The sequence below is a fragment of the Malaclemys terrapin genome, chromosome 2, assembly GCF_027887155.1.
Source record: "Malaclemys terrapin pileata isolate rMalTer1 chromosome 2, rMalTer1.hap1, whole genome shotgun sequence".
In the NCBI taxonomy this organism is placed as follows: domain Eukaryota; kingdom Metazoa; phylum Chordata; order Testudines; family Emydidae; genus Malaclemys; species Malaclemys terrapin.
This window is the reverse complement of record NC_071506.1, coordinates 137,568,434-137,594,870: the sequence shown is the minus strand read 5'-3', so window position 1 is coordinate 137,594,870 and position 26,437 is coordinate 137,568,434. Positions and strand designations below refer to the sequence as shown.

Sequence of the window (26,437 nt, the reverse complement as noted above, 5' to 3'; positions counted from 1 at the left end):
ATCTAGTATTTTCCTTAGCCATTTGCTTTCAAAGACATTTAGATGTCAGCCTGTGCCTATGATGGATTCCCAGGTTTCACATCAATGTGTTAGGGTAGAAATAACATTTGAGTTGAAGACTCAAAGGCTCGGCTTTAAGTTGTAGATTTTCAATGATCAGATCTTGTTTAAGCCACGTGTGGCATTTTGGCTGCTTCAGTACTCTGCAGCCACAATAACCGCTGGGTGCTCTGGAGCGCAGCTACAGCTACTGTAGCAAGGGTGTATGGACACGCAGAACAGAAAGGATCTTGCATTTGAAAGTGTCAACTGGGACGGGAGACCCTTCTAAATTTAATAAACATACACTTGAGGGACTTCCGCTGTGAGGCTGATGTTGAAAACACACCGGGCAGCTGTGTAAAAGGCTGGTGCACATGCCTAGGTGTGGTACTGTGTTGGAGAGGGAGGCCTGGCTTGTGCATGAGTTTAGACATTTGATGAAGAAAATGAACTGAATACAGGAAACAAAAATTCCTCTGAGTGGGAAGGGTGAAGAAAAAAAATCCCTTGACGAGCTTTGGCCAGATTCTGGTCTCATGGTCACCACTGTAACTTCACCAAAGTCAGAAGAATAGCTCCGGGCTTCCGCCATCATGACTGCAGTCGGAATCCAGCCCTCAGCCTGTAACCTGCTAAAAGTGAAAAGCTAAACTGAAAAAAAAATTATATATATTTAGATTCGTTTCCAGTTGGCCCTGAGATGAGAAAAAGCAAGCAATGAAAATCCTGAAAGAGCCTCAGGAAAATAAGTTTGGCCAGAAGCTCTAAGCGAGCAGAGAAAAAAGAGGGGAAAGGCAGGGAATCATATTCCCTATATGCATCTATGGATTCAGGCTGACAGTCGGCTCAATATGGCTTGGGAAAGAGCCAGTGGATAAGGCATCTGAGAAAGCTTGAAGCAGTGATCAAGATGGGGAGAGCAACTGATAAAGTGAAAAGCGGTTCATACTGTGCCTTGGGTTTTCTTTCTTTAGAGCTATTTCTCATCCATTTGTTCCTCTCTGCAAGCCTGCTTTTTTCTTTGTGGTCAGGTGACAGTGGCAAGATGATTATGCCTACAAAAAGAAGCCCTGGCTCTTTTACAGATTCTGGCAACCATGTTTGAGGCGGGAGGGTGGGGGGGCAGGATGTCAGAATTTCCACCTCTCTCTGTCCCTCACTCACTAAAAATGCTAGAAATGTTGTAGAAAAGCACAGTAGAGCTTTGTGTTAAAGACCTAATAATTTTGGGGAAATGGATTTCATGGGCTGCAGTATATGTGTGCGTGAGACAGAGACAGAATTAACACATTAACTGTCACACTGCTGTATGTAATTATGCTACAGCTGGTGCCGCTTGTGTGTGAAGCTAATTTCTGTGTGTAAATGATGCGGGGGGGGGGGGGTGTAGAGGGGAGAATGCTGTAGGCTGCCAGTATGCCCCTCCCCAGTCTTATTATCTTCCCCGTTGTACTGATCATGAGAGCCCTCTGAAATTTAGAGCCCTAGTGTTATTGGTTTTGCCCGTCTCTTACCATGAATGTTTTCTTTTATGAAGTGAGATGTGCAGTGAGCATACTGCCCTGTTCTCATGGGAGTTCTCATACACAGCATTGTGGGAAGCTTGTGAGCATACAGCACACTAAACTGCTGTGCACTAAGTTGGCATATGGACCCTGCTGATGTGCACTAAAAAGTTCCGCAGTGGGTTTATCACAAGAGATGTTAGGCATAGTAGCAGCAAAAATTTAACAATGCCTTATTAATTATTTGAAAAACAAGTCCTCGAAGGACTGTGTTCAACATGCTTGACTTTAAGCTTCAGTCTATCCTTTGTGGTTAAATTAATATTATTCATTTTTATTTATAAAGTACCTAACAAGTGCTGAGCTAAAGAGAACAGGTAAAATCCTGACTCCATGAAAGTCAATGTCAAAACTCCCATTGACTTCAATGGGGCCAAGATTTCACCCACAGTCCCCACATCAAGGAGCTTATGCTAGACACAGACTGCATGGAAACCATGAAATTAGCTCAATGCCACAATTTTTCAGTGCCTTCAGTCCACCATTTTAGATTGGGTCTCCGACGGTGCCATTAGAGCAGAAGAAAGAACCAGTGCCATCATTGCTTGGAAGACGAGCAGCTGGGGTCTCAGCTGGGAGGTGGAAGCGGGCATCTGCATATGCTGGAAAAGACCACAATTGCACGGTCTTGTCACCTTCCTTCCGTACAGATTCTTTCCCTAGCCTGCAACAGCGTCATGTCAGAGCAGCAGTTTGGGAGGACCCAGTGGCCTAGCCTTATGCATGGGAATGTGGCAGTGCCCTTCTGCTGACTACATTCCGTGCATATTCCGTGAGATGTAGTACTTTATCCCTGTCTCTGCTGGGAATTTGCTTAAAAAACAACAACAACACATGCTTAGGCACGAGGCCATGAGTCAGAGCAACAAAAAGAAGCAGAGAAGGAGAGAGAGGATGAGGGTTACAATAATAACATTCAGTGGTTACTTAGGTTCATTGGGCCAGATCCTCCGCTAGTGGAAATCGGCATAGCTTGATGGACACCAATGGAGCCACATCAGTTTATAGCAGCTAGGGATCGGGACCCTTATGTGCATGTCATGATGGGGCTGCTGTTTAATTAAAAAAAAAATCATATTCAAATAAAATGTGGTTCAAGACTGGCACCCAGTGGCCAAGTGGATTTATTTCCCTCTAGGTCATTCCTGTGTTCCAATGGGTTAGATGAATTCTTCCTCTTTGATTCATCTGACTTTGTTTCTGCAATATTTGGCCTCTCTGCTATAATATCCGGGCACCTTGGTCCAGTGTCTTTCTATTGATTAGAGCTTGTCAAATAATACCACTAATTCAATGCATGTATATTTAATGTCTTCCTGACAGTGAGAGGTATTATGCTGTGGTGTAGTCACCCAAAAGAAGTGGAGGAAGCCACGTTGCTTGAGAAATTTAATACTAGACTGGCCAAAACACTAGAAAATGAGCCATAGAGAACAGTCCTGCCCTGGACAGGAAATGAAGTGAATGGTCTCATAGGTCTTTCCTTTTTCTAGCATCTCCATTTCAACAATTTTGAAGCACTTTACCTGCATTGATGCCTTCTCACAACACCACAGCAATATAGTGAAACAATTTTTATAAACTAGATAAACAGAAGTTAAGGCAACTATTGTCAAAAGTGACCTTTATAATTTTGGGTGCCTCTGATTTTGCATAGTCTAATGGAGATCACTAGGGTCCAGCTGATTCCCACTGGTACCTTGCTCCTACCACTCCAGTTGTAGTTAATGGGAACTGATGGTGCCCAGCACTTCTGAAAATCAGGCATCTAAAGTGGGTCACTCAAAAAAACCAGACACACTCAGAATTGGAAGCAGCTTTTGAAAATTTGGATGTAGGGCTGCCAGCCTGTGTCCTCCAGACCTGGAAGGACTAACGCCACATCCAAGTATCTTTCAGGTCCTTCGCTCGGTACAGAGTTTATTAATTTACACACAAAACTCTCAAAGTAACACAAACAAAAATCTCAGAGTGATACCTTGTTGATGTTCCCTTGACCAACACAGGCTGCAGGGCCTACGGGCCTTTCCAATTGCACTTCTATCTCTGCTCTAGGGCCAGTCGCAGAGAGATCTGAAGGAAGAAACTAACCAATTTCAGCCCTTTATAGGCATCAAGGGACCTCTTAAGGTCCCTTCCAGCCCTACATTTCTATGATTCTATGATCATCTGATCCCTTCCTAGCTGGGTCTGATAATCAAACAGGGCTGGCTGTTCCCAGGCCCCTGACCCTCAAAGGAGCACACCGTTTAGTGACATTGGGCTCGAATGATTTACTCAAGTTTACCCAGTGACCTAGAGCCAGATCCACAAAGGAGGTTAGGCACCTAAGTCCCAGTTTTAGGCACCACTGCAAGCATCAAAACCCACTCAGCTGCCACCAAACGCTGTAGGCGCCTAAAGTCACTCAGCATCTAAATTCCCACTGTAAAAATTCCCTCAGTGCCTAAGTTCTGGGCACGCGCACTGCTGCCTCATTCTAGGTGTCCAGTCACCTATGTCATACCTAAGCCCCAGCCTCAAACCAGGGTAGGGCAGGATCCAGGCGTGACAGAGCCAAGAATAGAACCCGGCTGTCTGGACTCTCAGTCCCTCTGTCAATTATTAGTCCACACAACCTAGTACTGGGTTAACTGCAGTCTTCACTAGTCAAATATAAGTGATTAGTTAATTCTTATGGCATTACATATCCCATGTTTGGTACATGGAGATATTGTTGACATAGTATGAACCCTGTAACGCTCAAGTCTAAATAAGGCAGTAGCATTTAACTACCGTAGGCAATTTACATCTAATTGTGGTGTAATGCATGAGTATGCAAACAGCACCAGCAAAGTGCTGTGTGTTCGAATGAGCATTAGGTCCTTTGAATTCATGTTCCAAAGGATTTAAAGTAAAAGGCTCATCACATATGCCCAGCAAGAGGGAGCAAACCAGCATATAATAAAACATTCAGATTTACAGACTTCAGTTTACATAATCCTGAAGAGCTTAAAAAAAATCCTACTGTATTTTATTTTAACAGCAAAAATAAGCTGCAATGTTAGAGGTGTTTTACCAGCTTGTGAGGAGTCACAGAGTTCCTGTTAGCAATGTGTGACTGAAAAACACCTCCACTGTCAGGTGAGAACTAGAGAATACAATCTTATTCTGCCTAAAGCCCCATGTTCAAACAATCATCAGTGTCTGACTCATCCCTTCCAAACTGCAATGTAAAAATAGACTTGGAGAAAACCTGACAAACATGTTATAAGTAAAGAATTATTCATTACTCTTTATCACTTTCAGACTGTAAGCTTTTTGGTACAGCACAATGGGTCCCTGATCTGGTTGTACCAGTGCTACTGCAATCTAAATGTTAAATAATAAAACTAATAAGTAGAAAGGATCATGGTCTAGTGGTTAGAGCACAAGGTGTGGAGTCAGAAGATCTATGTTCTATTTTTGTCACTGACTCTTATCTAATAATGGTTTTGCAGCTGTGTTGGTCCCAGGATATTAGAGAGACAAGGTGGGTGAGGTAATATCTTTTATTGGACCAACTTCTGTTGGTGAAAGAGACAAATTTTGGAGCTACACAGAGCTCGTCTTCTTTTTGAGACCTGAAGAAGAGCTCTGTATAGCTCGAAAGCTTGTCTCTTTCACCAACAGAAGTTGGTCAAATAAAAGTTGGTCCAATTACCTCGCCAACCTTGTCTGTCTCTTATCTAACAAATCATTTATACTCTGCAGAACACTGCCATATGTGAGCACCTAACAAAATGATCATCACCACAATACAAAAGCAGTCATAAGAAGTGCTTTCCTTTTGCCTCCTTTGGAGGCATCTGGGAAATATGTTTCTCCTCCTACTCCAGCCCAGGTGGGGCAAAACTAACAACTTTTATATGAACACCCTACTCCAGAAATTGAATGATTAAGATAAAATGAGCCATGGATCCTAAGTATTGCTGAATTTTGATTTGGTTTTGTAAAGTCAAAACCTAACCACAGAAGTTTTGCAAAGTCCAAAACAAAATATGACCTCTTCACCCTCTGTCTAAGCAAAATCCAGGCTGGGATTTCACTCTTTCTCTGATGGGTATGTTCAGATCTGATCTTTGAGGTTCAAGGAGCGTATTCTGTAAGAGTGCAGTCATTATTTTTTCTTATGGTGTCCAAATAATAGCATTTATCTTGATGAAGTCTTTGGTTACTGATGTGGAAATGTGTCATTTTGGAGCAATTTCCCTATAATTACGTTTCCATAGTAACGGGCTTGAGGTCACAAAATTACAGCACTGGGCAAGGAAAAGAAGAAAAATTATTTATTTTAATAATACAAGGTATCCATCAAGGTATACTGCAGTCTTTGCTCAGGCAAAATTCCTATTGATTTCAGTGCAATTGCAGTCAGACTACAAAAGAATTTAGGCAGATAAGGACTGAATAAAGAGCTTAGATACTATGCTACTGAATGCTGTTATAAGTACCTGGATAGATAGATACAGATATACTGCCTGGCAGGCTGGCTGACTGATTGAAAGATTGAAAGATCAGCTAATGGAATCTTTACTCCAAAGCATTTGTAGAAACTAACAGCAGAGTTATCAGACTTTTCTTCTTTCCTTTCTGACACATATAAACACACATGTCATTTCAGCTAGAGACAGGTCCCGGCCACAAAATTCCAATCCAGATTTCAAACTCTCCAGCAGCCTGGTGTATTCAGATTAGGGGCCGTTCAAGGGTGTTGGTTGGTTCAGCTCATTACAGAGAAGGGAACAGGTGTGAAATGTGATATCTGGTGTCGGTAAGCTGTGAGCATTCACAAGTAAAGCTGTGGATTCCACTCTTTGTTCCAAATATTGATGCTGTCAGAAATTGTATTGGCCATGGTCCGTATGTTTTTCCAATCATCATTTTATTTTTATTCCCATTCGCAGTTGGAGTGTTTTCTATGGCCGCATGTCAGCACAAGCTTTGCAAAGAAGGGCCAGAGATCAACCATTCTCTGGAATGAGACTGAGTAAAAGTAGTGGTGAGCCGTGAGGCTGAAATATTATAAGTTTCTGCTATGTCTCTTGGTTAGAAGAGCTTACGGCCGCCACACAGGTTCACATCCAGAATGAGGAGTTTAACACCCATGCAGCCAATACCACTAAGTAAATTTTGTGGTCCTATAAAATAAAGACAGGATAAGTCATCCCAGCAACAACGACAACAAAACCCTCAAAATCTTTGCATTCATAAAAACATCTGAAATGCATTGTTCAAATAAATGCAGTTCTAGTAGAAACCACTAACTAACCTCTTAAAAATTAATCTCCTAAAATCCCAACCACCTTCATTCCTGATCTTGTGGAATAAATGGTTGTGCAACCAGCAAAAACAGGTGTCCTTCAAGGTTTCTGCTGAGGCTGTATGAAATGAAGACTCTAGGCACAAAGTGAATCTTTGGATCAGGAAGTCAGTCAATTTCCATTGTATATGGACTCCAGGATATACAGTGACTCATGTATGAGCAACCACATTTCTTACACGGCTTCCTGTCTTTAAAAGACCACCTCAAAATATCCCCATGTATACTAGTTACATTTCTTCTCAGGTGGTCCCTTGAATACTGGAAAGGCTGTATGTTGAAAAGTTTCACTTCTGTCTCTTTTACATTACAGTGTGATGTCACTGGAGAGACTCCTGATTTATATCCATCTACATGAGAGGAGAATCAGGCCTTCTGAGTACATATTAGTATTTATGAAATACTAGGCTACAGTACCCCTTATTAATAGAAGCACGGGACCTGATCAAGCACCATGTAAGTCCAATTTTACATTGGCATAACTAGAGCTGGTAAAAAAAAATTGATCACAAATAATCAGAGCCACAGAGTTGAAGTCCAGAAGGGACCATCAGAACATCTAATCTGACCTCCTGTGTATCACTGGCCACCAAACACCAAACAGCACCTGCACACTAACCCAACAACCTAAGTTAGACCAAAGTATTACAGCCCACAGGAGATCAGACTATTATGTGTCACAGTTTCCAACAAGTTTCTCTAATGGTTTTCATAACATTTTTGATAACAATCTCATGATAAAAATTTGCAAAGAATGAAACATTTTTAAAGCCAAAGGTTTTTCAAACCGATTTGTTGCAGGGGAGGGAGAAAGGCAGTTTTGCAATGAAAAAAAAAACTCTGTTGGAAAAATTTCAACCTGATGTAGGTATAACACCACTGGTGAATCAGGCCTAGGAAGTTTTGACCACTAGTCATTTGAATATAATCAGTAAAGGTTGTTTCAGATGCTGAGTGTACTCTTCCAACCAACTTAAAAAATCATTACATACACTTTTCAAGGCTGCTTGCAGTAAATCTGTTTAGACTGCAAGCTCTTTGAGGGGTAGGGTGACCAGATGTCCCGATTTTATAGGGACAGTCCCAATTTGTGGGGGCTTTTTCTTATATAGGCACCTATTACCCCCGACCCCTGTCCTGATTTTTTACACTTGCTATCTGGTCACCCTGTTGAGGGGGGAACTGTTTTTTTGTTCTGTGTTTCTACAGTACTTAGCACAATGTGCTTCTAGGCACTACCACAATAACCATCATCATAATGAATAAATACATTTCTCGTTAAGTTGAGGCTGAACTCACTGTCATATTCAGTAGCCCAGTAGGTGGAAAGTCCTTCACATGTTGCCTGGATGGGTGCCCCAAGTCCAGCTACATTTCTGACATAGTTGCGGGATATCCCATAGCTTCTGTGGAAGGAATTCAGGTCCTGAAAAAATGATGGAAGATTATCCACTTGCTTTGGCCAAAAGCATGAATCAGCCCTGACACCTAGCTGGCTTCCCAGCTTCTTTTGCATTGTTAATAATACTTATGATGGTAATAATGCATTTATATAGCATCTAATATCTTGATGGATTCCCTAAACCGCTTCACAGACTCTGCAGATGAATATGAGACTTGTGTGCATTCACTTCTAAGCATGATGGGAACCTACAAGCCTGATTCTCCTTTCACTTACGCCAGTGGAAATCAGCAGAAATTCCTTGAGGTCAGTAAAATGATACGGTTATAAAACCAAGAGAACTGAGTGGAAAACCAGACCCTAAACTATATGTACAGAAGGATCCTTTCACCTGTTTCTAAAATGTAGCCACCTATGTCTTGGAATGTGGCGTCTGTTCGGCCTCATGGTGCAATAGTTTAGAACAGGAAGAGAAGAATACCACATCTGATTGAAAATGCTGGGGAGAATTTAGACAAGTTGAAATTTGGTTAGGGAACTAGGATTAATACCCCAACAAAAAGTGCCAAAGGAATTTTAAAAACCAGCGGTGAGTAGGAGCTCAGTTTTACAACTCATTTGAAAGACCGTATTATATTGATCCAGTGGCTGCCAACCTGTGTGTGTGTGTGTGTGTGTGTGTGTGTGTGTGTTTTAGGGCTACCATATGTCCAGATTTCCCCAGACATGTCTGGCTTTTCGATCTATAAATAGCCATCTGGGGGGGGATTTCTAAAAATCTAAAAATGTCTGGGATTTCCCCCCAGTCGGCTATTTATATATCGAAAAGCGGCGCCACTCGGCAGCCAAAGCCCCTTCTCGGCTTCCCCCATCCCCTGCAGCCTTAGCACGCCCCCAGCCCCGCAGCTGTCTTCCCCCTCCTCCCCTCCCCTGAATGCTCCGCCCCCCTGCTCCTCCCGCCCCCTGCTTCCTGCGAATCAGATCTTCGCGGGAAGTCTGAAAAGACGCAGGGGCAGGCAGGCAGCAGCAGGTAAGCTGGGGCGGGGGGGACGCGAGGAGGAGGGCTCCAGGGTGGCGCGGCATGGCCCAGTCTGGCCCCGGCCGAGCAGCTCCGGCCCCAGCGGCTCCGGCCTGGCCTGGCTCGGGCCCTGGGGCACCAGCCCCAGTTCCGGCCGAGTGTGCTGGCCTGGCCCCGGCCCCGGCCGCAGCGGATCCGGCCAGCTCGGGCCCCAGGGCAGCGGCCCCGGTTCTGAACGAGTGCGCCGGCCCCAGCCTCAGCGGCGGCCCCAGGGCGGCCAGCCCGGCCCCGGCAGAGCACCTCCGGCCCCAGAGGCTCCGGCCTGGCCCAGCTTGGGCCCCGGGGCACTGGCCCCAGTTCCGGCCGAGTGGCGCCGGCCGAGCACCCCCGGCCCCGGCTCCAGCGGCTCCGGTTCCGGCCGAGCGCGCCAGCCCTGACCCTAGCGGCTCCAGCCCAGCTCGGGTCCCAGGGCGGCGGCCCCGGTTCCGGCCGAGCGCGCCGGCCCAAGCGGCTCCGGCCCAGCTTGGGCCCCAGGGCGGCCGGCCTGGCCCCAAGCCCCGCGACTCTGGCCGGAGCACAGCCCGATTCCTGGGCTCTTCCTAAAGCCGGCCCTGTTCAGGGGACGGGGGGGAGGGATTGGATGGGTCGGGAATTCAGGGGGGGTTGTCAGGGGGGAAGGGGTGTGGAGAGGGGTTGAAGCAGGCAGGAAGCAGAGGAAGTTGGATGGGTCGGGAGTTCTGGGGGTCCTGTCAGTGGGCGGGGAGCAGTTGGATAGGGCATGGGAGTCCCGGGGGTCTGTCTGGGGGTGGGGGTGTGAATATGGGGTGGAGGTGTGGATAAGGGTCGGGGCAGTCAGGGGACAGGTAGGATCCTAGGGGGAAATTAGGGTGGGGGGTTCTCAGGAGGGGACAGTCAGGGAACAAGAAGCGGGGGACTTAGATAGAGGGTGGGATCCTAGGGGGCAGTTAGTGGCAGGGGTCCCAGGAGGGGGCAGTCAGGGGACAAGGAGCGGGGGGTGGGTTGGGGGTTCTGAGGGAGGCAGTCAGGGGGTGGGAAGTGTGAGGGAGTGGATGGGGGCGGGGCAGGGCAGGGACGGGGCTAGAGTGGGGCTCCTCCCCCCCGTGTCCTCTTTTTGGATTGTGCAAATATGGTAACCCGTGTGTGTGTGTGTGTGTGTGTGTAAAAATATAATATACACACTTAAAGTGAGATTAATGTGTAAGGAAACAATGTCTTATTCTGTTCCTATTGAGTTCATTGGTAGTTTTGCCATTGACATCAGTGAATCCAGGATTTAGCCTAAAGAGGTGTAAAAGCATATACCACATATAACTATTATTTGTCTTAGTTACCCTTTGATTATTGACCATATCCTCAAGTTGGTTTAAAGTTGGAAAGGTTGCCCTGTTCATTCTGGAAACAACACATATCTTCTTGTATGGCATGTGGTAAGCAATTATACCCTGTGAAACACAACCACAAGTTTCAGCAAATCTTCTTTTCCTTTCATTTCCAAATAATTTATCCTATTTTAAAGACTCTTGCAAATCAGGGTACTTGAGATATTTACAAGCTGCTTCACACTTGCACTTTGCTTCTAGTTTGACAAGAATCAGAGTTCAATGCACTGGTTGAAATTTATCTCTTGTGTAACTCTATGGATTTCAATGCAGCTACGCCACAGAGACATTTGTGCAATGTATCAAGACACCTAGGCTAAAATCTACTTACATTTACACTGATGAAAATCTGGAATAATGTCAGAATGTGACTCCAGCTGGCTTTTGTATGATTTTATAATCCAGTGTCTTCACTATGAATTAATTTTGAATATATATCAAATAGATGAATTCCAAAGCAGTGGTGGTAGGAAATATCAGTTAAATATTAGATATTTTGGCTTTCACTTCTTGGAATTTAATATAAAGACCTAAATGCTCAAAAATCTGCTTGGAAAATGAAAATATCTCTAAGAAAATGGCATTTATTTATTTAATGTTTCAGGAGTTTGCACATCTATTGCACAGGTCTGTAGGAGACTGAAATATGCACTTGACTCAAATGCCTGCCAGCTCTGTTGGCCACCAGAGCCAACACTCTGGGCTACACTGCCTCTTCCATGTCCCCTTTGGGGTGGTTAGTCCATTAAAGAATGCTAGCAGAGAGCAGTCCTTGCACGGAGATCAGAACAGTCCTTAACGTGAAGGACATCAGGGCAGAAAGCTCCTAACACCACCTTGTGCCCTGGTATAGAGGTCAAGCAAAATCCAGCTTTACAGTTAACATGGTCGCACTGTATGTTAAGGTTCCATTTAAAAAATATTGATAAAGGGTTAAAAAATGATTAATTGGTGTTATAAGCATGTTACAGACTTGAGGAGTATGTGCTATAGGAGGTTGTAAGCACATAATTAGAAGGTGCTGTAGATGGTTATAAGCAGCCTATTGACCTGTTGGACTCTATAACAATCTATAACAATTTATTAATCATTTATTAAAACTTCTACTAATAATTTATTAACCCTTAATAAACTATTTCTAAATGGAACATTGATGTAAGTGTTACCATTTACATGTATAAAATGGTAGTTTGTCTTTTGCTCTATTCATAATGGAATTTTGTATTTTTTAACACACATAACTTCCATGCCTGTCTGTTCATTTATTAAGAAATAATATCCACTGTGGGGGTAGACAAAAAATTATCTTAAGAATTTAACCAGGGGGCTAGCTTCTTTCCATATGATCTAAAAAAGATGCTAAATTACTTCATCTTTCAATAGTGGATGGATTATCCATTTGCTTTCAAGTCTAATGTCATTCCTTTCCAGTGAGAGCTTTCAGAGGAATAAAGCACATCTTTCAAGTTGCTTAAAGTACATATTTTTATTCTATTTGCAGTGAATGTTATGTAAGCTGAACAAAGCAACCAGATCACCTCTTTTGACACTTACACGGTCGTAGTCGAAGATTGCATTGGAGGAGTGTGCTCCGGAATAAATGTTGAATGTAGCAACGTTCACATCATGATTGATGTTCACTGTCTGGTAGACAGTTCCCCCATCATTTCCCTGATTTATGAGCTGGATATTCTAAAATGAAACATTTATTGTCAGATAACATTGTATTGCAACCTAAAAATGTCTCTCAAACAGTTGCATCTAACAGAGAAGAATGGTGACATCAGAATAGTAGGGAAGCTAATACATAAAGTCCAACTCAGTTAGATTACCCAATAGCGGGGAAAGGTCTGATTCAGATTTACATCCACTTCTAAACAACTTCCACTACTCACCCTATGGCTAGGGTACAATTCGTTCTAGGGTTATGATTATAGTTAGGTTTATATTTACCATTTGGCCCAGGATTAGGATTAGGGTCATTCCTTGCCTGAAGGCTAAAGATAGGGTTAGGATTACTGCTTGGTTTACGGATAGGGGTAGGTTTAACCCAGCTGTTCCCAAACTGTGGTCTACTGAATATTTGCTGATGCCCAAAGACTTCATTGGCCATACGATGCTCATTCCTTTTCCTAATTTCCACATGATAATTGCATTAAATGAAAGTAAAAATAATTAAATGTAATTAAAAAATTTTGTGTAAGCAAATGTTACAGTTGCCTGAGGGATGGGTGGTGGTTTGTGTAATGACTAAGGGAAGCAGACTTCCACAAGACAAATCCTCCATTAAGATGTGACCAATGTTATGAAAAAGTTGGTGAATTTCTGCTCTAACTCCTACTACCAAAGGCTCTATTGGTTGTGAAAATGTAGGAAGTCTAGCCTATTTGTTACTAGTACTATCTTTTCCACTAGGTTCTAAGGAATGGTGCCTTAGATTTCCCATTCAAGATCATCTCAGGCCTTTGCAGAAATAAAATGCATGAAACTTTGAGGATGGTTATAAAGGAAGCTGTTCCTTCCAGATAGCTTTTAGAGGGTACCTGCTAGTCTATCCCTACCCATATAGAAGATGTTCAGCCAGCTGCATGAGATTTCAGTGTTATAGTGTCATTTTTATTAATTAACACAATAGCTAGTAGAACCATAGATAAGTACTTTAAAGCAAGCAAGCTCATTGCCTACTATTGTCGCTAATGAGCCAAGTTATAATGAAGAAAAGTCCTGGGAGAGTTCAACTTAAGTTTATTTGTATATAACTTGGCAATGCTATGTTTTTTAAAAAAAATATGAGCAAATGTTTTTTTGCTTTTGGAGACTGATTTTTACATGCTAAGCAATAGCAGGAGTGTGGAGAATTTAATGGAAACATTGTCATAAATGTGTTACATTAATTTACATATTAGCAGAGAGTGACTCATAAAGAAAGATCCATATTTTGATTTAATAAGGATGGTAATCTCATAAACAATATGGTAAAGCAGATCCATGAAAGAAGAATCATAAAACTTGACACATAGCCCTCTACTTACATTACTCGCAAAGCCTGGATTCATACAGATACCCAGAACGACAAGAAGCAGAATCTGTAATACAGCATGGAAAACATTAAGGGAGATTTTTATACACTCTGCAGGTCCTTTTTAATTGCCAAATGCAACTAAAATCACATGGTAATAAGTCTTTTTGATTTTCCACAAACTCACGTAAGTTACTGAGTGGGATTTTATAATTCATTTATTTTATCTTTTCTATTCACAGGGGCTACAGAGTACAACTATACTTAGGTGGATCATTCTAATTAATAATGTAACACCTGTACAGCTAGATTCTGATCTCAGTCCCCAGGGTGATTCTATTGTTACTCCAGTTTTATACTAGTGTAATTGAGATTGAAATTTGGTACATTAAGTAGAACGGGATGCTTCTAACTTAACTCAATAGCTATTTTCCTACATACAGAACTATGGGATTTCTTCCTCAATTAAGTGTCATGTCCTGTCCCCCAAAATATTTAAAGTATGATTTAATTGCTTGACATGCTAACATTCTCCATGCCGCGTTCTTGATTATTTAGAGAGCATTTTAAAAAAAAACCTGGAGTCAAATCCTGCAGTCCTCACTCAGGTCATGTTCCTGCCCTCACTCTATCCATGTACTTAAGTTTATTCATGTGCCTAGTCTCGTTGGTTCTCAGGATCAGGGCATCAGTCATCACGCAGCAAGGAAAGAGTTAAAACTGAGTAAGGGCTTCATGGTAAAATTCTGGCCCCATCGAAATCAATGGGAGTTTTGCCAATGACTTAAACAAGACCAGGATTATATCTTGATGTATTGTTGCAGGATTGGGGACCCTCACAAAAGGGCCTGAGATAGGCACCTACTTCCCATTGATTTTGAATGGAAGTTAAACACCTCTCCTGCTTAGAAGCTTTTGTAACATCCATTAGGTGCCTATCTTCATCTTTAGGTCCAGAGAAATATCTTTGTAAATCTGAGTCCTGTTGACTAAATTTGAGTGTGGGTGCATGGCACGTCTCAAAATCAGGTCCACAGGGTCTCAAGTTGGACTCCAAAAAATTGGGGCACCCCAAATTAGTGGCCACTAATAGTGAAAAATTAGGCCTAAGGGCACAGTTTTGTCAGGTGCTGAGTCCCTTCCCAATCCCATCTCCCATTTTCTTATATCTTATCTTATCTATCCCATTGACTTCAATGGGAACCATGGACTCTCAGAACAGCCCAGAGTTGGGCCCTAAATATACTAAAATACAAACCATTTAACAGAAAATGTAGGTTGTCAAAACTACTTACAAGTGTCTTCATTTTGAAGCCAACCTGGATTTGATGCTGATCTGACACAAAATGCTGAAGAAAATGAATTTATATGTCTTGTACTGACCTTATATATTTTATCAAGGTTGGATCTGAACAAAAGCCCCCAGATAAAATATTTGTTTTTCTCATTACGAACAGAAGTGAAACACTAGAGCAAACTAAATATTTTCTGTGTTCTATATTTATCTATGAGGCTGGGTAACACATATTCCCTGTCAACAGTCTTTATCAAAGCCTTCTGTTTGAGATGATTAATGATACAAACATGAGCATTAAATAGACCATGGAGATGGTTCAATGCAACCAAAGGAGAATTTCCCCCTTTTCTCAGTCTGTTTTCATCATAGTCTTATTTTCAAAACCCTTTCGATTAAGTGTTGTCTAAATCATGTGATGATATAAATTTTCAGAGCATTCTGTGAGAGATCTGAGTTGAGGGGCTCATTCTCTGCTTGCTTCTGGTCTGGAGGGCCCTATTCAGCTTCGCACCTACTGTGAACTGTGTCAGAAATGTCAGCTACTCTCTAGAATGGTCATCTTCAGACCAGTGCTGGAAATGGCAAGAAGCGTATTTGCATATATGATTAGGGCGTGTGTTCATTGAGGTACACAAACTTTGGGAAGGGGTAAAGTGACATGAGATCTTTGTTTCAACCCTGGATAGAAAATGGAAGGAAGGGCCTACGGCTGGATTAAATTTCTTTAAATCCTCTTTTGGATGTGGTTTCTTGAGATACTTAAGGGACTTGGGCCCTCATTCTCAGGGAGCTAGATGACAGATGGACAATGGGTTTTTTAGTTTTGTTTTGTTGTTGCTGAGCAGCATTTCTTTGGAGCTGGGGTTTGATAAGTGACTGAAACTTCCATTCTTTACTTCTAAAAACCTTCATTCTAGTTCCTGCTAGAGGGGGAAGTTATGCAGAGAAATACCAGTAAGAGAGCAAAGTGGGTCATGGTACAAGTTTGAAGATTCCTGAAGGTGCTGCATAATTCCTCCAAAAATAAATGAAAAACCTTGCTGCACTTTGATTCTTGCCTTGTTCTGTCATTTTTTGCATCACAGCATCCTGTGTAAGAAGAGAACTGAGGCTGCGTACAGGGATTAAAAATGAAAGTCTAGTGAAATAGCCACAAGAAAAGAGCTGACAGCAGCTCAAACAGTAAAAAAGAAAAAAAGAAAAGTCCGTCTCCCACTAGAGTTAATTTGTGGTCATTTAGACACTTTTCTTGAAATGCAGGCCGGTGTAACCAAACAAACTCAGTCTGCTTCCAAACTGGTGGAAGAATAAAACCCAAAGGGATTAGTAAAAATCTTAAAATGTGTTGGGAATGGAGGAATGGTCTGTGGCTGGCTGTTTTCTCCTGGAATTCATTGCTTCATAGATTATAAAGTTCATGAGTTCATAAGGAAAGCTTTATGATCTGTGAATCATACACTACAAGTATGTGCTAGGAATCTGTGCTGTATCATGCGTGAATCATGTGGAGAGAAGAGTTCACTCTTCTGGACTCTCAATCTGGACCCTTTTACAGACTTTAAATTCATATGAAAAATTTTAATTATAAGCCCTTCCCCTAAAAAAATCCCCTCAAACCCCAAATCAGGAATTTTTCATTTATGGCCTCCATGCCAATCTTGACTTTGCTTTCTGTATACCTTAATTCTGCCCTCAGTACACCCACTCTCCTTATCGGAATCAAAGAGCCATTCTTCCATGTACCCTAACCTCCTTCCACATACAGGCCCTTAACATACACGTACTGTATGAATCATTGTATAAAGCTTGCCACAAGAACTATGGACGTCGATGGGGTATGTCTGTATTTAAGACTTGAACAGTTCTGTATAGCTCAAAATCTTGTCTCTTTCATCAACAGAAGTTGGTCCAATAATAGTCATTATCTTACCCACCTTGTCTCTCATGTATTTATCAAGGCTTTTACAAGCAGCAAAGTACAACCATTCCTTGCATGGCCTGATTTTTTAAAGTTCATCACATCACATCTACACTTTGTGATGCCCAGGGCCGGCTCTAACTTTTTTGCTGCCCCAAGCAGCAAAAAAAAGCGCCACCCTGCCGAGCCCCTGCCCCCGCCAAGCACCGCGCCGCCAGAACCCCCCCTTGAGCGCTGCGCCCCGCGCCGCCCCCCTGAGCGCCGCGCCGCCGGAGTCCGCTCCCCCAGAGCGTCCCGCGCCACCCCCCCCGAGCGCCGTGCCGCCGGAACCCCTCCTTGAGCACCGCGCCCCGCGCCGCCCCCCCTCCGCCAAGCGCCGCACCACCGGAACCCCTCCCTGAGCGCCGCGCCCCCGCCGAGCGCCGCACCGCCGAAGCGTGCCGCCGGAGTGTGCCCCCCCCACAGAATGCTGCCCCGCGCTGCCCCCCGCCACCCCAAGATTGGCTGCCCCTTACCAGGTGCCGCCCCAAGCATGTGCTTGGTTGCCTGGTGCCTGGAGTCGGCCCTGGTGATGCCAAATTAAACAGAAAAAATAAGCTAAATAGGAAATAAGCCTATATCAAGAACATGGTTTATTCAATACCAGGGTTACTTTCTGAAAAGATAAGGTTGGGTAGGGGCACATGGCCATTTGAGTGCCTATCTTGACAACCACTGATCCATCTGTTGGCCACTAAACCAGTTATTTCGATGTCTCTGTCTTGGCTTCCCCCTCTTTCAGTTTTCAGTAGAACTTATTCTCTTCTCTGTCAGCTTTAAACTGGCTGTCGACCGTTGTTCTCTGTCTCAGGTACAACGCACTACATTAGGCCGAATAAGCAATATCACATTCATCATACAAAATAATGATATTCTAATCCTGGGCAAGAAATGAAGTTCCTTAATATTTCAGATACATTTTTAAAGCTTGGGAAAGATAAATGATGTGCTTCAACTAAAAATAATTCCACTGCTCAAGAGTTTAATTGTCCACAACAGCCCTTTAACTTGAGAAGCCTAAAAAACCTTAACTTCCTCCAAATTTTGTAATTCACCTAGTTCATCAAAGCTTCTCTAGAGACAGTTTGTAGTCCAGCCTTAGGTGTCCATGCAGGGGAGGAAGGAGGAGTGAGATCCCATGTCTGTACTCTTGCATGGGGATATGGTTGTACCCCTTGGGGGAAGGATAGAGTGTTCCTTCATGCCATGCTTGAGATTTGGTTCAGTCCTGACCCAAAGGTGTGCACCACAATCAGTAACCTCATTTCCTGAAACTTGTTGGGTTTCCTTGAATATCTCCCACCCACATATTGACCGGGTCCAGCCTTGACTTCCATGTGAGATCACATCCTGACTTGTATGATTAAGGATATAAAAGAGGAGAAACAAGACACAGCTGATTCCAATGCTAAATGTATTTAATTGACAGACATCGTAACAGCCTAGGTTTTTCTACACACAAAGCATAAAGGGAAGACAAAGACAAAACATCAAGAAAATGGAGTGTCATGGGAAGAATAATGACAGAACTGATTTTATCCAATCAGCGGACACATTGTCAGACCAGTTCCAAGCAGTGAAGAATTTACTACTTGAATGAAACGTCACAGAAGCCAATATTAATAACCCACAGGATGCTAGCATCAACGCAGCCTATAGAGAAGTAGTTTGCTCCTTTCGCTCCTTAATGAAAAGAAAAAGAACAGTTATTGTCAGGTGATGCCTGAAGTGGATGTTAGGAGATCTGTGCATTCATTACAGTTCAAGCCACACAGAACCCTGCACCTCATATAGCCACTAACACCTGCACAAAGTGATCACAAAGTAGGTGTGAAATGCTACCCAATCAGAGTGGCAACATCTGCAAGGTAATGGAGAGTCAGACCCAGAAAATTCCCACTGTTCTACAGGATTGATTCCTTGAATAACACTGAGTTCCTGTAACAAGGAACTTCTTTCCTGCAGAACAAATACAAATTTTAATGAGATCAAGGAGGACAAGACATAGCAGCCACCTCAGACAGTGGATGATTTGTCTCTGCATGGTTTGTAACCTCTACTATTTTTGGTAACAGTTCAACAACATTTGTTATAAAAGAATATATTTCTATTACTCTGGAGTAATAGAAATATATTCTTTTATAGATTCTGGTAAAGAATCTTTTAATATAAATTTTTTTCAAATGTATAAATAAAAGTATAAAAAAAATACGATCAACAAAGCCAATTGGATTTTTGCCTCAAAAATGACTGACCAAAAATTTGTGCTAATTTGTATTCTTCAATGATCCCTAGCTAATTAATCCTCTCAACAATCATGTGTGGTAGTCAAGTAATAGCTGTTATTCCCATCAAGAACCTGCAAGGTGCTAAGAAATGTGGCCTGATCCAGCAAAACGCTTAAGAACATGTTTAACTTTAGGCATATGAGTAGTCCCACTGTAGGATTGAGCCCTCAGCAGTTTTTCCATGGCCGAGTCAGCAGTGAATGGGTTAGAAGCTAGTAGTTCCTGAATCCCAGCACCAAGTTTACTCTACTAAACCACACTGTCTCTCTTCTTTATCTTAGAGATAGCCAAGGTACAAAATTCTGTACCAGAGTCTGAACAACACAATGTTTGGGAGTGTTGGAATCTGAGCTTTTACCATTATAGAGGTATAGACTGACTGCAAAAAAAAAAAAAAAAAAAAAAATCAGATCCAGAATCTAACACCCTTCTGAAGCACACCAAGTTCTTTGTTCTTGTCCATCTCTACCTAGGACAGTAACATTCATTCCATGCAGGAAATGCAACTCAATTCACTTCATGAATAGTTACTTTAACTTGCACTCACTCTCAGCCTCATGAGCCACGTAGGTAGGAAGTCCTCTGCATAAAGCTTCAATGTTCTTTCCGTAAGGGGCCAGATCAGGGACTCTGGTCTTTGAGACAATGAATCTCAGTTCCTTCGGAGTAGGCCCTTGAGCTCCGGTCTTCTAAACATCCGGAAAGCAAACTCAGAACAATGTCATTCAATAAAACTGATGACTAGAATCATTTATTACAATTTATGTTCCTGTACTGACATTTCTGACACAGTGCACAGTGTGTGCCAGGCTGAATAGGGCCCTCCAGACCAGAAGCAAGCAGGGAATGAGCTCCTCAACTCAGATCTCACACAGGGGCACAAAGTGGAGGTAGGGACAGAAGACGCAACCATGCATTATGAGAAGAGCATTGAAACCCCATAATGCTGACCGCGGAAAAGAGAAAGGTAATCTATACTTTACCTGGGCCTTCTCTCTAAAATATTCCCTTAATCCTATGCTCAATCCTGTACATGGGTTTGTAGATAGGGGAAGTGAGGGGTTGGGAATCTATTAATTTATTTTCTCATAACCATACAAATGAGAAGGCAGGAACATGTGTATTAAACACATTTGCTGGAAATGTTTACAACCTGTTCTTGAGAACGCTAATGAATATATTGATAGAACGGCATACTGTTTGGTAGAACTAAGTAAAAATTGGAATTTCCATCCCACAAAAAAGCCTGATGTTTCAACATTTGTTTTCATCATGAATTGGAACAAAAAGTTGAAATACTGAAATTTTTCAAGGAATATAAAATTCCAGAAAATTTTTGATTTGGCAATGTAAAATTTCATTTTGCATTTTTGATCAAAAAGGAACATTTTGATATTTTTGAATCAAATTGTTTTTCTTCAGTTTATTGAACTGACCCAAACTGCTGTCTTTTGTCTCAGTTCAGCATTAAGCTGTACTTTCCTATTCTGGCTCATTGCCTCCTGGGAGCTGTAGATAAGGTTGCCTGATGTCCCTGTTCTCCTCTGTGGGCAGGCTCTCTGACTCAAGTACATGTCCCATGATGCACCTGCAATGATGTGACTCCCATGACATGTAATGCCGCTCAGTCAGAAGAAAAACTCTGTTGCATCATGAGAGATGTAAAATTGAACTAACTCAAAATGAAGCATTTTGGATTAAACTGATCCAAAACAAAATAGTTAGTTTATATTTTCCCAATAAAAAAATGAATTAATCAAAAACAAAATTTCCCATAGAAAATTTCAATTTTGCAGCAACTGCATTTTCCATCAGAAAATCATTCTGTTGAAAAATTCCAAGCTAGCTCTATTGTTGAGCTTGGGTTATTTGAAGCAGTGCTGAAGGCTGTGATGGACTATGATGGGGTATCTTCCAAAAAGGAATTTTAAAAACACCTCAAATCTGTCCCTAACTCGGTGCCATCTGGTCTTCTCCAGAGTGAGAAAGTATGTTTTTCAGGAATATTTCGATGAGCCCCAGAGTTATGTCATATTTCGCAGGGAGGACTGAGAAATATCCCTCTAGTTGTATGGTGGAATTGTAACAAGGGGCTGAGCTCTTTTGAAAATCTAGCCCCAATTGTGTGTTCTGAGCCATTGAAAATATGTCCTTGAGTTCCTTTGAAAAATTGGCCGCCTCTAAAGCCTTGGAGAAAACCACGTTTGGCCAGAGACATTTGTTCCCCTCCAATTTCAGCTGTTCAGAACATGGATTTTATCTGATGTGAAAAATTTTGAAATTTGATATTTTGTTCATCCTAATTAGGATGAAAAACCAAAATTTTGAATTTTTTCAAGAAATGAAATTCTGGAAAAAATATTTTCAGTTGTATTGTTTCATTTCAATACATTCAGAATGTTTCATTTTCATTCTGACCCTGCTGGTTTTTTTATATATATATTATATATATAAATAAAATCAGCAGAATCAAAATGAAAATGTTATATATATATATATATATTTAAAAACAAAGCTACAAAAAACTTTGTTACAAAAATGTCAAAACAGGACTCTTCTAAAGTTGTAAAAATTTTCAGTTTCATCTAAAGAGGAATTTCTGACAGAAAACTGTTTTGATGAACATTTTCCTACCTACAACAGCTCTACCTCCAGCATCTTAAGATGATTCATTTGCACAATTAGCTTTATGCTACTAGGGTTTGTTTATATGGGGACACTCAGGAAAGTTAAGATGAATTCATTAAAGGTGTGAAGTTAATGTGCATAAATTAAAGTGTCTTAACACCCCCCTGCCCCCACTGCGGACAATCTCAGAAAATGGCCCAAGTTTGTGGAGGATTAAACTATAGTGAACTAAAGCCACTTTAGTCGTGAATGAGAGCATGTGTGGGGGTGTAGACAAGCCCTTAGAAAAAAGCAACCTCACTCCCACCCATCATTCCAGCATTCCCTTCCATCTTACCTTCCTTTCGCTAATCAGTTTGGGAATGACTGCAATATCAGGCATGGCATTTTTGTTCATTTTAGCAATGATGCAAGATTTCTTGGAAAATACCCTGGTTGCCATGAAGCCCTGTAAAATAAAGTTGCAAAGACCTAGACGTTTTGTTTGAGCGGCTCCACAATAAATGAGACTCAAATCAGGTTTGTTTAATTTTGAAATTAAATAACATTTAATACAGATTTCCCCTCCCCCCCCCGACATTAAGACCAATTTTATAAATGATAAATTATTAGTAATTTCCATGCATTCTGACTAATCATTTAGGCACTACTCCAGTCAGTGGCTCCATAAGTTTCCCAAAAATGCATGTTTGCCACTTACATTGCCGTAGTCCCAAACAGAATTCCATGAGTTCCAGCCATTGTTTGTGTCAATGTTGGCCACGTGCTTATCGTTGTTGATGTTCACAGTCTGGTGTGAATTTCCACCTTTGTTTCCCTGATTGTTTTCGTTCACATTCTTGGATTTAAAAACAAAAAGTGACACATTTAGGTTTTTCGGGATTCTCTCCGTCAAAAGGGCTTTGGAAAATCATTGCTGTTAAAATTATGTTATAGTGATGTAATGAAGTAAGCCATGCCTACCCATGCAGAGGCTACTAAAGCTTTCATGCCAAACTCTGAAATCTCTTATTCTATCTTATGCAGCCCTTCTTCAGCAAATGCTATTGATACAAATCTAGAGCTGGAGTTTTGCTTGAGTGAGAACTCAGTAAGAATTTGTCCAATTGGCTTCAGTTAAAATATAGCCAGATCATTCAATCACAGATCATCCCTAACAGATTTTCCCTTCCTGCATGGAAGTAAGGGGTCATCTGTCTTTGCAGGACAGACCCTCACTTTTCCAGATCCTACTGACAGTGCTCAACAGGGAGAGAACTCCATCATCATCACCACCAATAATAATAATAATGATAAAAACCGATTTGTTTGTTTGAATTATTGTAGCATCTACAAGCTCCAGTCATGAATCAGGACAATCATGCTTAAAAGCCTGTTTGGAGATGGGTTTGTTGTTTTCAATCACATTTATAATATAATGAATTAAGTTTCTGCAACGGACAAGAAACTCTTGTGAGGTTACCATTGGGTTACATACATTTGTCATTGTTTTAACCTGTTGTTATGGGGCAGTCAGAACCATTCCTAAATATTAACATATCTTTGTGATCAAATTTTCATCATTATTAAAATACTCAGTAGTTTCCTACGGTTTGATTCTCATTTATGCTAAGGCGTTTTTACATCAGTCTGACAGTAGGAAAGGACCTTAAATTGTGTGTAAATTAAATATATGCCCTTTGCAAGGACTGTTTATACTACCTGAGCAGCATAACAAGGAGTAAGTATAAATTAGAATCAAGCTCATAATATATATATAATAGTATCTCAATGGAATTTTTTCCACTGATGGAACAAATATTCATTTTCCCACTAGGAACTCGATCAATACCCACAACAGTTTGACAATGGCAGAACAATACTGATGCATTGCGATAGATATTACACAATTTTTCCTTTCATGTTTGGTCTGACATGCAGTAAAGTTAATAGCAAAATCATTCTCTGAATAGGTTAGCTGAATAATTATTTTCTTTAGAACACAAATCCAGTCTTGTGATATTGCATTTTTATGTGCTAAGGACATTTTAGATTTTTCTTCAGAAACATCTTTCAGAGATGTGAAAATTCATGAAGCATAAATTAAACAAATTGACAGGAGGAATATTATGAAACATATTTGATCTTTATACTCACATCAGTAGCAAGAGATGGAGTTAGGAAGACTCCAAGAAGACCAGCAATCACAATCTGAAATAAACATTGAAAGCATATCAGTATAAAGGCTGATATGGCTAAAAATATAGTAAGAAGAACCTTGACACACACCTTTCCTCCAAATTGATGTAAAGTAACGTATCTGGACTGCTTTCACTCTCACACTGGATGCATATTACTTCAGTGGATTTATGTCTTTGCTGACACTAGTGTGAGATCAGATTCAGCTCCATTGCTTTAATTTTTTACATATCAGCTATTTAAGATTATTTAAAGATCCTTCAGTCCTCGCTTACATATTAGCTTGGGAAATACTTTTTTGCTTGAGTAAGACGAGCAGGATTATGCTTATACTATTTAAAAATTACAAAAAGTGGGCTTGATCCATCACTGTGTTACACTAGTTTTCTGATGCTATAACTTTATTGACATCAGTTGGCACTGGACCATGCCCCATGCCCTCTGCATACAATACAATATGCATCTAAATCTTATTCAGCTTAATGTGGTCTGATAAGTTGCATTTCCTGACGCAGTGAAATCACTGGTGACCCTACAGCCCTTGCACCAATGCAGCTTCCATTGAAATGTCTGGTATTTCTGCGTGTGTAAAGACTACTCTTTTTGGACCAACTAGAGTGTCAATATTATATTATTTTGTAGGAAGCAAATGGTAACTATACTCACGGAGAGCTTCATTTTGACAGTAGAGGCGGTGAAAGATCTGCTTGAGGAAGTGATACAAATCCTTCCACTTTATATACATCAGGGGCTCCCAAAATTAGGTGTGGAAAGTAAACTTATCATACTCGCCTGTAGCCTTTGATATGTGACATTGCACATTATCTCCTGGCACAATTATTATGCAAACAAAGGGGTTTGAAACTGGCCTGATAGAGTCAGTCACCTGTAGCAGATAAGGGTCAGTGATACTTAATTGAGATCAGACTTTCAATCCCTAAAGTCAAACAAGATTCTTGGTGCAAAATAGTGCCTGCGTGCCAAATGCCTCGGCCCAGCAAACATTTTTCTCTCTATAACTTATAGTATTGATAAAATATGATGTCATCTGTTTGTGCCAGGGACCCCATGGCTCTAGTCCAGCCCACATGAAAAGGAGAGTTAGCTGCCTTTATGGCTATGTGTTGGCTCCTCTGGCACTGTGAAGGGCCATCTCCATGTGTTCGGGGTCTGCCCTTGCGAAATGGTAGGTCCAAGGCATGCTGGGAGCAGAAATAGATGGAACAGGGACAATGCTGGAGAGACCACAGCATCCTCCTTCCAGCTTTATGGAACATAAGCAGAAAAAATAATATGTCCTAAGACCATGTTATCTTTCACTTAGCCCCCAAGGCTAGAATCCTGGCGTGAAATGTGGCCCGGGAGTATCCCTGGTTACTACTGCCCAGGAACTGGCAGTCCTACCAAGGGTTAGAGCAGTGGTTCCCAAACTGGGGTTTGTGAACCCCTGGGGGTTCGCAAAATGTTACAGGGGGTTCTCGGAAAAAAAATCCCTAATGGCGGACAGAGTTGTCCCTAGGGATTCTGGGTAGCATGGGGCCAACAGCCCGGAGCCCTTGGACTTCCAAGAGTTAAGCAGATCAAAGCAAGCATATCTATCACACTGAGGCGATTTAAACGTCAAGACTCCTTATAAGAAATGGAAAGGGAGGTGGATATTTTTTGCTGTTTTTAAAATTAAATTGGCAGCTAGTATTGTTTTTAAAATTATTATGAAGAACAAGTTTAAGCTTTGTTGTAACGTGCGTTGTTTGTCTGGACTGCTCAAGACCTGAATGCTTGTGTACGAGGAACTCTTTGAGTTGGCTTCTTAAATACCTTCATGCTGTTTCACATCTGATACTCCTTGATGAAACATAGGAGCCTTGTCTTATAACAGACTTATTCAAAGTGATACAAACTATGAAAGTAAGATCTTGGAAGAGTGTTGCCGTTTTCATAATGTAATAAAAATACTGTAATGATAAATAATAATTAATAATAAATAGTGTGTAATAAGCTTGTCATAAAAATATATTTCCAAGATCACTGCTTTTATAATTTATACTCAGGTAAAGGAGAAAATCCCTGGAAATATTCATTTTTAGGAGGGGGTTTATGAGACTTGACATTTTAGTGAAAGTGGTTCACAGGTTGTTAAAGTTTGGGAACCACTGGGTTAGAGCCATGGCAGATCCACCAGACTTGGCTCCTATTCCCAGTCCAGCCCCAGTCTCCAAATCCTCTAATTTTCTGCCAAACATTAATTTTAACATTTACTGGTTCCTATGAGAAGGGTATCAAGGAACTGAACGAAGCAACG

General features: G+C 41.5%; 2 protein-coding genes across 2 annotated transcripts; both read right to left on the bottom strand.

Moving 5' to 3' along the window:
- Positions 1-5,962: 5,962 nt before the first annotated feature.
- Positions 5,963-15,140, bottom strand: LOC128832290 (gastrokine-2-like). The gene is made up of 6 exons (XM_054019547.1): positions 15,083-15,140; positions 13,801-13,854; positions 12,323-12,460; positions 10,721-10,831; positions 8,248-8,374; positions 5,963-6,766 (listed from the first exon to the last, which is right to left on the bottom strand). Exons 1-6 carry the CDS (start codon positions 15,092-15,094, stop codon positions 6,675-6,677), a joined length of 534 nt encoding a protein of 177 aa, XP_053875522.1. The 5' UTR covers positions 15,095-15,140; the 3' UTR covers positions 5,963-6,674.
- A 3,301-nt stretch (positions 15,141-18,441) lies between these two features.
- LOC128831008 (gastrokine-1-like) lies at positions 18,442-24,857 on the bottom strand. The gene is made up of 6 exons (XM_054017030.1): positions 24,802-24,857; positions 24,094-24,147; positions 22,658-22,795; positions 22,295-22,405; positions 19,877-20,018; positions 18,442-18,724 (listed from the first exon to the last, which is right to left on the bottom strand). The coding sequence occupies exons 1-6, from the start codon at positions 24,811-24,813 to the stop codon at positions 18,630-18,632; spliced, it is 552 nt and encodes a 183-aa protein (XP_053873005.1). The 5' UTR covers positions 24,814-24,857; the 3' UTR covers positions 18,442-18,629.
- Positions 24,858-26,437: the final 1,580 nt, after the last annotated feature.